Source organism: Quercus suber, unplaced genomic scaffold (assembly GCF_002906115.3).
Source record: "Quercus suber isolate HL8 unplaced genomic scaffold, Cork oak 2.0 scaffold_341, whole genome shotgun sequence".
NCBI classification, from domain to species: Eukaryota; Viridiplantae; Streptophyta; class Magnoliopsida; order Fagales; family Fagaceae; genus Quercus; species Quercus suber.
The window spans coordinates 518,008-533,328 of NW_027069793.1; the positions used below are offsets into that span (position 1 = coordinate 518,008).

General features: G+C 33.3%; 1 protein-coding gene and 1 long non-coding RNA gene across 2 annotated transcripts; one reads left to right on the forward strand and one right to left on the reverse strand.

Moving 5' to 3' along the window:
* The first annotated feature begins 3,856 nt into the window (after window positions 1-3,856).
* Window positions 3,857-6,353, forward strand: LOC112041089 (uncharacterized). The gene is made up of 3 exons (XM_065759792.1): window positions 3,857-5,659; window positions 5,736-5,906; window positions 5,983-6,353. Exons 1-3 carry the CDS (start codon window positions 4,843-4,845, stop codon window positions 6,351-6,353), a joined length of 1,359 nt encoding a protein of 452 aa, XP_065615864.1. The 5' UTR covers window positions 3,857-4,842.
* A 693-nt stretch (window positions 6,354-7,046) lies between these two features.
* On the reverse strand, window positions 7,047-10,837 carry LOC136061694 (uncharacterized). Its single transcript, XR_010623531.1, has 5 exons — window positions 10,714-10,837; window positions 10,299-10,451; window positions 8,447-8,691; window positions 7,236-7,361; window positions 7,047-7,099 (listed from the first exon to the last, which is right to left on the reverse strand). It is a non-coding gene; the product is annotated as an uncharacterized LOC136061694 (long non-coding RNA).
* Window positions 10,838-15,321: the final 4,484 nt, after the last annotated feature.

Here is a 15,321-nt window from a genome sequence, read left to right on the forward strand (position 1 = left end):
TATACAAGGCTTTGATTCTTAATTATATCCTATACAATAAAAATTACACAATAAAATTTAATTTACGAACAATTGGTTTAAGATCAACGGGTTAGGCGACGGGTTAGGAAGGTGTTAGGCAATAGATACCCATCCCACTCGATGAACCGTAGTCTTCTAAAATAAGATGGCCATGGATTCAAGTCATGCAATCAAAGCATCCAAACATGTTGTAATCAATAACATAGAATGTTAATGTCATGAAAACATATTAATGATTACAATTTTGAAAATTACGGCTTTAAACATGTGAATATAAACTCTAGGTATGATCTAGCATCTTCAAAAGTTAAAATTCATCTCTATTTTCACTTATAAACTATTAATGCTCTTTGATTTAGGGGGGAAAAAAAACTATTAATGCTCCTTGAAAATTTAGGGACAAAAAATAAATATTTTTAAGTTTATGGATAAAAAAAAATTCATGAAAATTTTAGGGATGTAAACAATATTTTAGCAAAGCTTTTGTTAAGGTCCATTACACTTCATAAACATCTACATAAGAATTTCTTCTTTCATTTTTATCGATCTGCGCGGAAATTTTGATTTGTCAAATTCATATAATTATTAGTTAGTCTTTATAAATAAACTTTTTTTTTTGGTGAGTTTGAAAGATAATTTTAACCTATAACACTCATTCCTAATGATTGTTCTTTATTATCAGATTAAAACACTAATTGATTTTTTGGTATAAGTGAGAATTGAACCCATATTTTTTATTTGAAAATAAGAAGTTTTACCATTTGAGGTAATTGGAACCCACCTTTATTAACAAACCTCATAGGAAAAAAGGAAAAATCAACAATATTATTGTATGATAATTTTCAATAAAGGCCTGTACTACAGATTTGTCGAAGGCTAAATATATAGCGAAAGAATAATTTTAAATACATGTTCAATACTTAGCATACACTCACATATACAAAAAGATGCATTCCACTTGTTGTAATGTTTTAATGATGTTACATGATTTAATAGTTTTTAATTGTAAAAATACTATATTAAATAATAATAATAATAATAATAAATAATAATAAAAAGAGGTTGACATCCAAATTTGTAAAATGTTGAAAACCATATAGAATTCTTATTTCTAGAACAAACAAAATCATGACTTCATGACTTAAATAATAATAAATGCTAAAATAAAAAATACAATTTTAAATTTGATTTGTTTACAATTCAATCATTTAAGTTATATTTTTTTTAGTCATTTAACTTTTTTTTTTTTTCCCAATTTACTCATTTTGTCTAGTTTCGCTCAATCCCGTCAATTGTCATTGTTTCAATATTTTTTCACTTCCTAAAATAGTGTCGTTAGGGTGGACTCAATGGTGTAGATTGAACAATGGGACTACAATATAATTATATAAACGAATAAAAGTTAAATTATTGAAAAAAAAAAAAAAAAAAGGATGTTAGAGATTTAAGATTATATTGCAATTTACACCCATAAATTTTGAGGTAATTTTGATTTCATTCTTTAAAGTTTCAAATTTTTGATCTACAATCCTTACGTTATATATCGTTTTGATTTTAACCCTTCCATCCATTTATACTAATAAAGTTGTCCTAAAGTGCACATAAGCTAATTAAATATACATAAAATATGCCACCTAATTAAATATAAATAAAAATTATTAACATTTTCCTAATTAAAGAGAAATAAAAAATAGATAAAATATCTTCTTCTTCTTCTTCTTCTTCAATGGGTATGGTGGTGTTGGAGCTCCACAACCTAGGGCTCATTGGATCAAACTCAGCTGAGATCAAGATGTCAACTAGCTAGGTTGTGGTGATGAACGGATGATGCTCACTTTCCCAGTGTTATCATCCATTGATTTTTTTTGTCTTTTCCATTGAGTTTGTGCTGTTGACATGTTTGTGCAGGGATTTGGTTTGGAGGTTGATATGTTTGGAGATTGGGATTATTAGGGTTTTTGTTTAAGTACTGAGGAATGTAAGAATTGTCTGGTTTCTATTTGATTTTTATTTGAATGAAAAGAACCCCTAGGATTGTTGTGGTTTGTGTTTGAGTTTTAGTTTGAAAGTCGAGAAAGATAAATAGATTTGAATTATTTTTTGTATTTTTTTAGTTTATATAATTTGTTGGATTTTAATTAAAGCAAATTAATATTTGGTAATGCTTGAGTTCTTTTTTTTTTTTTTTTTTTTGGATTTGCTCTAAGGTTGTTTGGATCAAGAGAAATTTTTGAAGGTTGATAAAAATAAAAAGATTTTTTTTAAAAGAATAATATTTATTTTTTTAATGGGACAAAGCCATGTAGTTTAATTAATATTTTAAATTATGTTTGTGGGGCCCATGAGCCTGATAGCCTCGGCCCATCATGTAGTAGACCCAAGGCCCATGCCGAGGAGCACAAGCTATTCTGGACTAAAGTGGGGGAAAGCCTATTTTCCCAATCCACGCCGAGGACCACCTTATCCTCGGCCTGACAAAGGTGATTTTGGGGAGAGACTAACCCCAAAGTAAACTGTCACTCTCGCATTTAATGCACTCAACTAACCCCCCTGACCGCATTAATGGGGAGGTAACCCCTTGGCAGGATAACGTTGATCAAGGTGAACCACTTGAGTACCGATAAGGCCTCTGATGGGACGGACGGCCAGAAAAAAGGCAAATAGATGATCAACAGATGGAAGGAGGAGATAGGAAACTCTTAGCATTTTTTATAAGAAAAGTTCATACATGGTGATTGACGGCCAGCACCTAAACCTTTCAACCCACTCTCTATAAATTTATTGTTTGGGCTTATTGGGCTAAAAATCCATCACTCAGGGTCAACCCAAATTGAGTCCCCACAATGTTGTTTTGAGTTAAGATGTCACTTAAGGGCCATCTTATTCATGAATATAAATGGAGGATATAGTATTGAAACCCACTACCACTTGTCATTATATATTTAAGGTCCGTTTGGATATAACTTATTTTGCTGAAAATGAAAACTAAAAACTGAAAATACTGTAGCAAAATAATTTTTAAATGTGTGAATAGTATTATGGGACCAATTTTTAATGAAAAATTTGCTGAAAAATGTAATTTGTGGGACTTGTGAAGAGTGCACGGAAGCACTGTTCACTGCTGACTTAGTCAAAAGGCGCGGCTGAAGCAAAAAAAAACAAAAAAAAAAAAAAAAAAAATTTGAAAACGCTTGAAAACATAAAACGCAGCTGCAGACGTTGTATCCAAACCCACAGTTAAAATAAAAAGACATATTCAGTTAAAAATGTATTGGAGATAAGCCAAACCCCTAAATGATATACACTATTTTTCTATAAATTAATAGTAATCTTACAACTACTTGCCTCCTCCCCAGTTAAAATCATATTTTCCCAATTTTTTAGTAAATTTATTTTATGAATTTATAGTTTATATATACATATATATAATCAAACATATAATCAATGCATTATTATCTTTTTCATATATCACAATTCATTAAAATGAGAGAGAAAATGTTTCTTTTCTTATCAATGTCTAATAACTTATAAGGTTCAAAAGTCAAAATCTATAACAGGAAAACAAAGCTAAGGGAATATAATAAAGCTAGAGTACTAACAAAGGAAAAATGAACATTATTGTTATCTTTTAAAAGTGGTATTGCTAAATCTCAAATTCTTTATGTAAAAGTTTATTCTCCTCCATACAAATTGTGTAATAGCAATATAATTTTGTGATAATTATATAATAACATAAATTTACATATGTTGTACTTGATGTCTATCTAACTATAAAAATCTTTTCTTTCATACATGGTGATACTTCCCAAGAAATTCTGATAGATTTAAAGGAATTCTAAGGAGTCAGTGGGCTGGAATGTCTCCGGATGTTCTTGATCTAGTAAGATGAGTCCTGAGAAAACAAAGAAAGTCAGCAGAGAAGACCGGTTGTGGCCGGCCTTTGATTCTCCGATGGTAAAGTTAGAAAACTGGAGGATAGGAAAACTGTGTTTTTATGTTTCTCAAGTTCTTTCCGGAGAAAGAATAGAAAAGAAGAAGATCCCCTTACCTTTGCAGAGACAGGCCTTTATATAGCAGTAGAAATCAGTTACCTTTACCAATCGTTGTAGAGTTTGGAGGATTCAGTGTATAACTTCCATAACTGCCACAAGGGTTACCTCTTCAGAAACTGTGTTGAGACTTAAGCGATGCAGCTTTTGGCTGAAAGGGTGCTTAGTCCGTCTGTGAATTGACCTCGTCCGTCATTAATGATGGACGAGGTCTAGCTCTCTATTATCCATCTCGTCCGTCATTACTGAAGGACGAGATATGCAGCCCGCTCGTCCTACACTGGACGAGCTTAAACGGGCATTGGTGGTAACGGAGGGACGAGGGTATTAAGCACAGCTGAGCATTGAGGTGGACGACCATACGGACGAGTGTTTGGACTTGGATGTTTTCTGGCACCATCAGTTGCCCCCCTTGTCCATGCGTCGTCCACAGGTGTATAACTCATTTGAACGTATGATCTTACTCCAAATAATCAGAAGCGCCACGTGTCACGATGTAATTGGTGATTTGTTTCGTCGATTCATTTTTTCGAGACGTGGGCCACGTGTCAAGGCTTGGTTGGTTGTGTCGCTTTATATGCTCAGGTCAACATCTATAAATAGTGGAATGCCCCCATTACCCTCTTTACTTCTGAGATTTTTCCTCCTTGACATCCCTCGTCTAGAGCCTCGTCTAAGACTTCCTGCGTCTATAGTTTCAGTACGTCCTAGATCCAGGTAATCCCTCTTCCTTCGTCTTTTTAGGCTTTCTTAAAAATTTCCTTTTTAGACAATGTCAGGAATCACTATTTCCTCGTCTAGTGATAGTACAGTAAGAGCCATAGACGAGTATTACGACGGAAGCAGTAATAGCTCCGGTAATACTAGTAGTAGTAGCAGTAGGGGAAATACTACCGACGAGGAATACGTCTCAGGGGTCCCTGGGGTTCCTTTGGAAGAAATTCAAGAACAACTTAGGAAAACTGTAGGGTCCCAGGTAGGTACCTCGTCTTCTATCCCTCCGTCTAACCCTTTGGACGAGACTGAGGTAACCGTATATAGCTGCGCTGTAGATATTCCCTCGAAGACGGACGAGGAAAGGTTAAACAACCTTAAGGAGTGGTACCAAATCCCAGACGAGTTTAATCCTAGATTACCCGTCCGTGGAGAGTGGTGCTGCAATCCTCATTTTGGAATAGGTGTATACGAGGCCTACCTTCTTGGGGGCCTTAGATTTCCTTTAAATTCTTTTACAAGAGAACTGTTATTTAGGTTAGGTTTAGGGGTGTGTCAGTTCAACCCTAATGCATGGAGGTTAATTGTCTCTATGCAAATTTTGTGGAGAGAAGTGTTTGGAGGAGATCGTCCTATCACTGTGGACGAGTTCCTCTACTGCTACAAACCCTCCGAGATTCATCAATCTCCTGGCTTTTACCAATTCACTGCCAGGAGTAAAGACTGTAGATTGGTGAGATCCTTGGCCTCGTCTGACAGGAAGTGGAAGACGGAGTTTTTCTTCGTTTCTGGATTTTGGGCTGGAAATCCTTCAGACGTTGGCCGGGATTCTTTTGGTCATTTCAGTGGGGACTTAGGAAACCTTCGTCCTGAGGGTAAGTCCCTTAGCTTCTCATTCCTTTTTACTTGCTTTTCACTTAACTTATTTAACGTTGATTTATTTCATTGCAGCTGTTGGACGACCTACTTTAAGCAAGTTGCACCGTGACCGCGTCCACAGGGCTCGTCTATACGCGGACAGGGATTTCCACACTTTAGTCTCTCTCAGACGACTTGCAAAGTGGGGTTTTGGTCCTCAACCTTCTGACGTTGCCCTTGCACACGAAATTACAGTTAGAAAAAGTAAGTAAATGTTTCTCGTGCTCCTTAGATTTATTATTTTCATTTTTCTAAGTAAATCCTCCTCGTCTCTTCACAGGAATGGCAACTATGAGGGGCAACAAAGGAAAAGAAGTTGGTGAGGGGAATCGTCCTGAGATCGATCGCCAAGTTCGTCCTACTGCTGGGGAGAAGAGAAAAACTATCTCTAAAAATTTAGATCTGGAGAACCTCCCCAGCAGGCGAGGTAAAAAGGTGAAGCATGGCTCGTCCCAGGTGACTAAGCCCACCCCGTCCTCTCAGCAGCCTACCAGAGTTTACGAGGTTGACTCGTCTACTCCCGTGGAGTCTACTCCATCCAAGACTCCTCCATCCAAGACTGCACCTTCCTCGTCTCAACCATCCCAGGGGCCCCTTCCAATATCATTGAAAACGAAGACTTGGCCTGGGAGCGCTTCAAAAGTGCAGTGACGGACGAGGACATCAATGTTTGCTATGACATGTCCTTGAAGGACTTCGAACACTCTGGTGTTCATGACCTCCTCAAGGTAAGAAATTCTTATCCTCGTCTTGACCAGATGTACGTCTTTCTTATTTTCCTTTCAGTTTAATCTAAACCTGTTTTGTTGAATTCCCTCAGGGCATGTCCAAGTTCATAGCTGCGTCCAGACAGGCCACTGGGTTGGACAAGACGAGGATTTTACTGGAGACGAGGATACGGGAGTTGAAGGAGGAGGCTAAACAATGGGCTGAGGCAGCTGCCAAGACGACCGAGGAGGCTAAGGGGCTCCAAGCTTTGGTTGAAGAGTTGAAGGCCAATGCTGCAGAGAAGGATGCTCGTCTTGAGGATCTACAACGAAGGACCGACGAGCAGAGCATTCTTCTCTCCAGAGCCAAGGAAGATGCTGTGGCTGAATTTAAGGCGTCCAAGCAATATACAGACGCCTTAGACACCAACTATGCTGCAGGGTTCGAAGACTTCAGGATAGATGCTGCTGAGAGATTTCCTGATGTGGACTTTAGTTCAATTATGCTTAATTTGAACCCTGCCACCACCAGCTCTCTCCTTGGCCTTGACTCTGAGGACGCCAACATAGAGGACGATGCCACAACCCAGCCTCAGGACGGCCCCAATCCAGATGCCTCCACTTAGAAGATGGATTNTAAACGGAGAAGATATGTTTTTCCATACTCAACTGTAAGTTTATATGAAGTATCTGCATCATGAAATTATAATGATCAGAAAATGATTTGCAAGTTCTTTTCACTTACATTGCTGACCAATATTTGCTGACAACGACAAGCTCATTTCATTAAGCAATAACATTTTTAGTATACATTGATATTTCATACCATTAGAACAATTGTTTGGAAATCCTGGTTGTCCATTAATAGTATAAGCATCTGATAGTGTTGGATCACCGCCGGTAGCTGTGGCATTATCTATTATCTCTTTCACATCTCCCTTGAACCATTCCCCTGCAACAAGGTTAAGATTTAGGTATATAATGCTCGGGCTTTGATTGTTGGACCCTCTTTATACCGTCTCCATACATATCATTTGTAATCATGTGTTATATATTAACATTCTTGAAAAATTTGAACACCTAATGTGAAATATAAACATTGTGTGTACAAAGTTTATATCAAAGAATGTGAAACAATAATTTCCCATAATACTTCACTTTAGAGTTTAGATAGCTAGGACATGCAAGGGCAGAACTAGACAATTTAAAACAATAATAAAAATCTATTAACCCTTATATAAAAGACTATGAATAATTAATTAAATTTTCTTAATTTTCAACCGCTCCTTGAAAATTATGAGTCCTTAAAAAAGTTAGATACTTTAAATTCAAATATTCAAAAGGTTGGAAATTTCAATTAAGAAAAACTCATCTTATAAAATGAAAATAAAGCTATAAATATATGCTTGGGACAAAGGATGATGGGAGGAGAAAATACAGGCAAGGGTAGATGGAATGCACTAATTTTAGGATATGTTTGATATACAATAATAGATCATGTAATGAAATGGTTATTTATGTGTAATAATTATTCAGTTATTTGATTGTATTTTTATTATATAAAAATAGTTATTTCTTAAATTAAGAAATTTATATCTCTATTGTTTACAAATATATGACAATTTCATAATATGTTCTAATATTTTTAAACAAACACTTACATATGTGTATGCATTCATGTAGACATGTGATTAATTAAATTACGATACTATAGTCTAGTCTTCCCACGCAAAAATTCCTCACCCTACCCCTCAAAATTTCCCAATTATTAAGGTATGTATATGTTATATGTTATTAACATGTTTGGGTTTGGTGTAGTAGAGTTATTGGGCCAATTTTGAAATATGGGGAAAGTTTTCAAAAAATTTCACAATTATTTTTTTCAATTGCTAACATTGTTTGTTATAATTGGAGCAAAGCAAAATTAGTGTTAGTGGTGGATTCGTATTAAAATAATTTTATTTCAATCATTACTTGTCACCATATTTTGTAGTGAAAATAAAAAATAAAAAAAATTGTCCCTAGCATTGCTCTTACCAAGTATGAGTACTTGTTCCGCAACAAGCTTGGGAAATGGAAAACTGGTTTTGGCCTTAGGTAAAATTACAATGGCACCATGGACTGTGGCACGTGTCCAATCACTATGTGCATGCCACCACAGAGTTCCTTCTTCATCTGAAAATATGATCTCATAAGTAAAATTTTTTCCTGGTTTAATGGGACATTGTGTAATGTTCTCAAGACCATTTGACCATGGATTTCTTGGTTGTTTCACTCCATGCCTATAGAAAAAAAAAAAATTAAAGTTAAAAGTATTCATGAGTTTTCATGGTATTTGTTGATGAACACTAGGTGACACATCATATCATGCATTGTCGTATTGATAACTAATGTATAAAGTTGTATAATATCTACATGAATTTATTTATTTATTTATTTATTTTTACAATAAGTGAGGGAAGGGAATATAAACCCGTTAGTATCATTAGGAAATTAAGATAATATCATCTAACTATAAGACTCTAAAGTCTTGACAAATGTTATATAATTTTGTTGTTTAGTTAAAAAGCAACATGATTTTGAATTTTTCTTGGACGAAACTTGAGCCAATCATTATTTATTTATAGCATGGTAACTGAATAATGTCATCGGCTTGCATATATGTATCACTTTCTTTGTATTTCTTTTGTATTTTTAAGGTTGTATTTGGTATTGGCTTAAAAAGACAGCTATTTTTATTATTCAGTTTATTTTTGTTATTATTCATAGGTCTCATTGCACTTTTAGGTATTATTCATGGATCTTACAATACTATTTCACGTAACTTTTAGTTTTATCTATAGTATTTTCAACAAAAAAATTTCAGTTTCAGCTAAATAAGTTGTTCCAAACGGACTAATGAAGGAGCCCTTAGGTCAACCAAGGAATTGCCCTAGTCATCCAAAAATACACAATAATAACTAATAATTTATTGAAGTAAATTCTAATTAGCTCAACTGGTAAACTTTTTTAATAAACAATAATCAGGAAACCATAGGTTGAAATTCTATTAAATCTAAATATATATATATATATATATTAATTGACTATTATCGTGGAGCCATAGGTTGAAATTTATAGAATCCAAAAAATTTATATTAATTGACTATTATCATGGAGCCATAGGTTGAAGTACAGTGAAATCAGTGATTTTTTTTTTTTTTTCCCTATTTCATTTTATGGTAAACAGGAAAAAAGAAGAAGAAGGAAGCAATTGATAAAACAGAAAAAATACAAAAATAAAAGAACAATGCAATTTCCTTCAAAATTGTTAACATTTCTTCTCTATGCAATAATTTGTTTCCTATTTTGTGAAAAATTATATATAAACAATTAAATTAATTTACAAGTTTACATGTTTATTAATTTAGTCTCTTTAAAAAATAATATATATATATATATATATAAACTTTTAAGTGTTAAATTCAAATATATATCATATAGAGTATAACTTTGCTGTTTTGGAACCAAATCCCAACTTTGACCCTAAGAGTTGGGGAGAAGTCAAGGAAAACATGCATGAAGGACCTATCGTTTCAAATGTTAGTTTGATCCAACATGCAAGAGAACACATTTTAAATAAAATAAAATAAAACTTGATGTACAAATTTTTAGAATCTCATTTTTCTATTATTCTATCAACTTTCACCAAATAAACTTTTAATAAAAATAAATAAATAGTCCTCTTCTCAGAAAAAAAAAAAAGTCCAAATGCACAATTTAAAGCAAGGTTTTTTTCTCTCTCCAAATTGGTTTGATGGTCTATATTGTGTGTGTATGTGGAGAGAGAGAGAGAGAGAGAGAGAGAGAGAGAGAGAGAGAGGGGAGAGGGGGGGGGAGCCATCATCACCAGTGAATAGTGACACCATAACTTGCTTCATTGTGGACATTAACATAAGCCCTATCGCCTTTGTGGACAAGAATTGTTGGTCCAGGGAAGCTGTCGTTTACGGTAAGCACTGTCTTGTTGCTACAAAGCCTTTCAAAAAAATGTATTCTTCACCTACAACCAGAATGTAAAATATTTAAATCAAATACCATAAGATGAAAAAAAATATATACAGAAAAGGTTTCAACCACATTCTTTAGGTCCCTTACCAATATAGATCATTACTGATGGGTGGTTTTACATAGAAAAATAAAAATAATCAACACTTTTCCATAATGAATATATAAGAGACTTTTTTTTTGCAAGCACAGACACTACTTCAGAAGGTTTGTGTCCAATAAATTTTACAGGGATCAAGAATATAGAGGAAACTTACAATAAAACTGTAGTGGTGGACATTATAAGCAGTGCAAACGAGCAAACCTTGCAGAAAAACAAACCCTAGAAATCCTAGGATCAAACTCATATTCTTTAGTCCCATTTCTCTATCAATTCTTACCAAATTAACAAAGAAAAATCACTCTTTGTTTCTGACGTATTTATTTCTGTGACTGTCAACATGACATTAGGACCTATTTATAGAATACTAATCTTGCCGCCGAAAATAATTTAAAATGTTTATGTTTTGAAATTCATACGAAAAACATGGGATTTGTACATGTGCTTGCTCCGTGTAACCTTCATAAAAACACCCATCATTACTAAGATTCCTTTTCATTAGCTGTGAGCCAGCTAATTTTTTATTATGAGGAAAGTTGGATTTTTTTTTTACATACTAAATGACGCTTAATCGAGACACTTTGCAATTAATTAATGGGATAAAGATCTACATTGTCTCTAAAATAATCTTTAGGTCAAATGATATTTTTTGTTGTGTATGATAGAAACATCAAAAAATTCAAAACATCTACTTTCTGTTAGTTTTTTTTTTTTTTTTTTCTTTTCCATTTTTTTTTTCTTCGATAAAATGGCCGACTACCCTCTCTCATTTTTTTTTTTTTTTCATAAAAGAAACACAAAAACTGACATCCCTTTCTCATATTTTTTTTAAAAAAAAATCAATATTTCTTGAGAAACAAACACTTAGACTAACCATCCTTTCTCATATTTTCAAAAAGTCAAAATTTTCTTGAGAAAAAAATACTTAAACTAACCATCCTTTCTCATTTTCAAAATTTTTTTAGGGAAAAAAAAAAAAAAAAAAAAAAAAAAAAAAAAACACAAAAGAGAGAAAATTTTCAGAGAAAAACCAAAGGCAAAAAATCAATCAAAGTGCCTGTGTGGTAAAAAGCTTTTTCTATTTTCTCTGCATTTCTTTTATATCTTATCTAATAAAATTATATTTTTTTATAAAAAATTAGTTAAATTTTATTTTTTATCATATATTTAGTATTAAAGTTAGCAAAAATTATATCTTTTATCTCATATTCAACAAATACACTAGAAGAAAACTACGGAATAGCACTATGAAACTTAATCTAATACTAATTCATTTCTCAAAGAAGAGGGTCTTCTTCTTCTTTCATATATTATATACTTTAGATTTGGCAAAAACACTAATTTGGTCGATACATTTTAGTAGCAATTATTTTGGTCAATGTTATTTTAAAATTGTAGTCAACTTAGTTTATTGTTAACTTATTAATAGAAAATATCAATTTGATAAACGGTTTGTATCGTTGGCGCACATATCACTAACATAATAATATAAAATTAAATAATTAAATATTACAAGCAACATAAGCATTTTAATAAAATAAAATAAAATCGTGTCGGACAAAAGAATTCTGAAAAGATTAATTGATAGTAAAAAAAAAAAAAAAAGTAAAGAAAGTGATTTTTTTATATATAAAAAAAATCCTCAATTTCTCATTTCACGCTTTGATGTAAGCTTCTTATGTGGAAGATAGGAGGGATCAGATCCTAGAGTGCTCATAAATAATGAAACTTCCAAAAAAATTTAAGTCAAGGTAACATTGTCTGATCGAAAGAATGGTTATTAATTTCAGGTAAATATTAGTCCATGCATGCAAATGTGATTTAATTTAAGGTAATGTCAATTGCCAAAGTTCATTGATTTCTAATAAAATTCTTGTATAAAAATCCTTTTAATTTTATTNTCCGCCATAGCGCAGCCATGGATTGCACGTGTTGAAATGAGGGAGGTTGCATGGTAGGTGCTGACTGACGGTCTCGGTGAGGGTTACTAGAAGCGTCCCGACTATGTTGAGGGCCTGGACTCGTTGCTCTAGACCTTGTCCGAACCATTTCAACCCTTGATTGGAGAAAGACTAGAACTCAAAAAACAACTCTTTCCCACAGACGGCGCCAACTGATACTTCCCAAGAAATTCTGATAGATTTAAAGGAATTCTAAGGAGTCAGTGGGCTGGAATGTCTTCGGATGTTCTTGATCTAGTAAGATGAGTCCTGAGAAAACAAAGAAAGTCAGCAGAGAAGACCGGTTGTGGCCGGCCTTTGATTCTCCGATGGTAAAGTTAGAAAACTGGAGGATAGGAAAACTGTGTTTATGTTTCTCAAGTTCTTTCCGGAGAAAGAATAGAAAAGAAGAAGATCCCCTTACCTTTGCAGAGACAGGCCTTTATATAGCAGTAGAAATCAGTTACCTTTACCAATCGTTGTAGAGTTTGGAGGATTCAGTGTATAACTTCCATAACTGCCACAAGGGTTACCTCTTCAGAAACTGTGTTGAGACTTAAGCGATGCAGCTTTTGGCTGAAAGGGTGCTTAGTCCGTCTGTGAATTGACCTCGTCCGTCATTAATGATGGACGAGGTCTAGCTCTCTATTATCCATCTCGTCCGTCATTACTGAAGGACGAGATATGCAGCTCGCTCGTCCTACACTGGACGAGCTTAAACGGGCATTGGTGGTAACGGAGGGACGAGGGTATTAAGCACAGCTGAGCATTGAGGTGGACGACCATACGGACGAGTGTTTGGACTTGATGTTTTCTGGCACCATCAAGTACAATTCTTATAACATGTAGGTAACTTTTGGGAGCCATGTAAATGGAAAACAATACTTTAGGTGAATGACATTAGCTTAATGCCCTGGTAAAGAAGGATTTCTTTTGCACTTGATTTTTGAGATGCTTCTTGATTTTTCTCTTACAAAAACTTTTCAGTCTTATTTTTTTTTTTTTTTTTTTAAATTGTCGCCTTGATTTTCATGATGGTTGATGATTAGGTCATTGGGATTCAGTTGGTTGGAAAACAGGTAAATGAGGCTAAGCCAAAACCATAGGGCAGAGTGCCAATCAGGATACAGAGCATTTTTCTTTTTGCTCACATATTTGTTGCTTATATATATATTTCCTCTGGCTCAATTTGTTTGTCTTGTTTCAAAAATCCAACTTTTTAAGAGAACATTATCTATTATCTTGTCTGTTCTATAAAAATGTATAAGTTTCTAAAACTACTCTTAAATAAATTTATCAAAAATAGTTTTGGAAATAAAGTATGAGCATAATAAAAACATTAGTAAATTAATAATTTTTAATTTTAGAAATAGAACAATATTTTGGGACATCCCAAAATGGAATAGAAGACAAACAAATTGGGACGAAGAGAGTATATTTTATTTGTTTTGACTACTTGAAACGGTTATGATATATTGAAAATTATGATATTATTGAAAGATACAATTTTGTGTTATATAATCTGGTTGGGGTAGTGAGATAGGCAACATATATGCTTGAATTTTTTTAATTTTGCATACAGCAGAAGTACAAATCAAATTTTCGCTTGAATACTACGATTTTTTAATGCATATATATTTTTTCATGATTTTGAAAATATTAGGTCTATAAATCTTATATAATTATATGCTTTGTTGGTCTGTGCATTTAGATAGTGTGTATGAAATTTAATTATTATTTTTTGAAAATGCTGTTGTTATATTAAGGGTAACAGTACATTTCTCTTTTAATCAAATTCAACAGTTGAGCTCAGTAATTTTCTTAAACTTTTTTCTGTTTTGCGCCTTTGTATTTTATTTTTCTGTGTTAAAGTTTTTTTTTTTTTTCCCTTCCCCTTTCTAATAAAACAAGAGGAAATCAAACCATAATTTTTTTCATGAATTAAAATGGTGAAGTCAGATATGATTATGCATTTCACAATGAGTAGATCGAAGACTACAATTAATCTTCACAGTTTATTTATGCACATTTAATTGTGGAAACGTGGGTTCTAATTAGCTCAATTGGTAAAAAATTTATTATTGAATAAGAGATTTGAGATTCAATCTTCGCCTACATCAAAAACTAATTGGTGTCTTGGTTTGATGATAAAGAGTTATCATCAAGAGCGAACGTCATAGATTGAAATTCTCTTAAAAAAAATTGTGGAAATAAATATGACGGTATTTGTAGGGTGGAGTTTTTTGTTTTTTAAGCCTTATAGCCCCTCTTCCAACAAAGAAATTAAACTATAAAATTAGTAGTCAGACTCTGTAAAAATAAAATTAGCAATTTAGCATTTGACCGAAATCACACAAATAACGAATTTCAAAACTCTTACCTATGTCTACCGAAAATGAAATGATAATTTTGGATTAGATTAAGGGAACATTCCTACTGCATGAAAATGAAATGAATTGATGCATTAGATTTCAAGAAAAATAAAAATCACATATGTTCGAGATTGAAAAAGAAAACATGAGAAATAAAAGGGAAATTCTTGGAGAGAGAGAAAGGGGTGGATTGAGGCAGCAATGCCAACAAGGTCGAGGCGCCGAGAGAGAAGCTTGGAGTGAAGAAGGAAATTGGAAATGGAAGGAATGGTCAATTGTGTTTCGCTTTGGATATTATGGGAGGGTGAGATAAAAACAAAATGCCCTCCTTTGTATTAGAAATTTTTTATAAAAGGGAAATAAATATACTAGATTAATATTTATGGACTTGACTTGGGTCTAGTAATCCAGTACATTAAACCTATTATGATGGTGATTTGTGTTTACTTTTAT

Coding starts and splice junctions, on each gene's coding strand:
- LOC112041089 (XM_065759792.1), top strand. CDS start 4,843: ATGTCAGGAATCACTATTTCCTCGTCTAGTGATAGTACAGTAAGAGCC. Junction 5,660..5,735: donor AGGAAACCTTCGTCCTGAGG/GTAAGTCCCTTA, acceptor ATTTCATTGCAG/CTGTTGGACGACCTACTTTA. Junction 5,907..5,982: donor CGAAATTACAGTTAGAAAAA/GTAAGTAAATGT, acceptor GTCTCTTCACAG/GAATGGCAACTATGAGGGGC.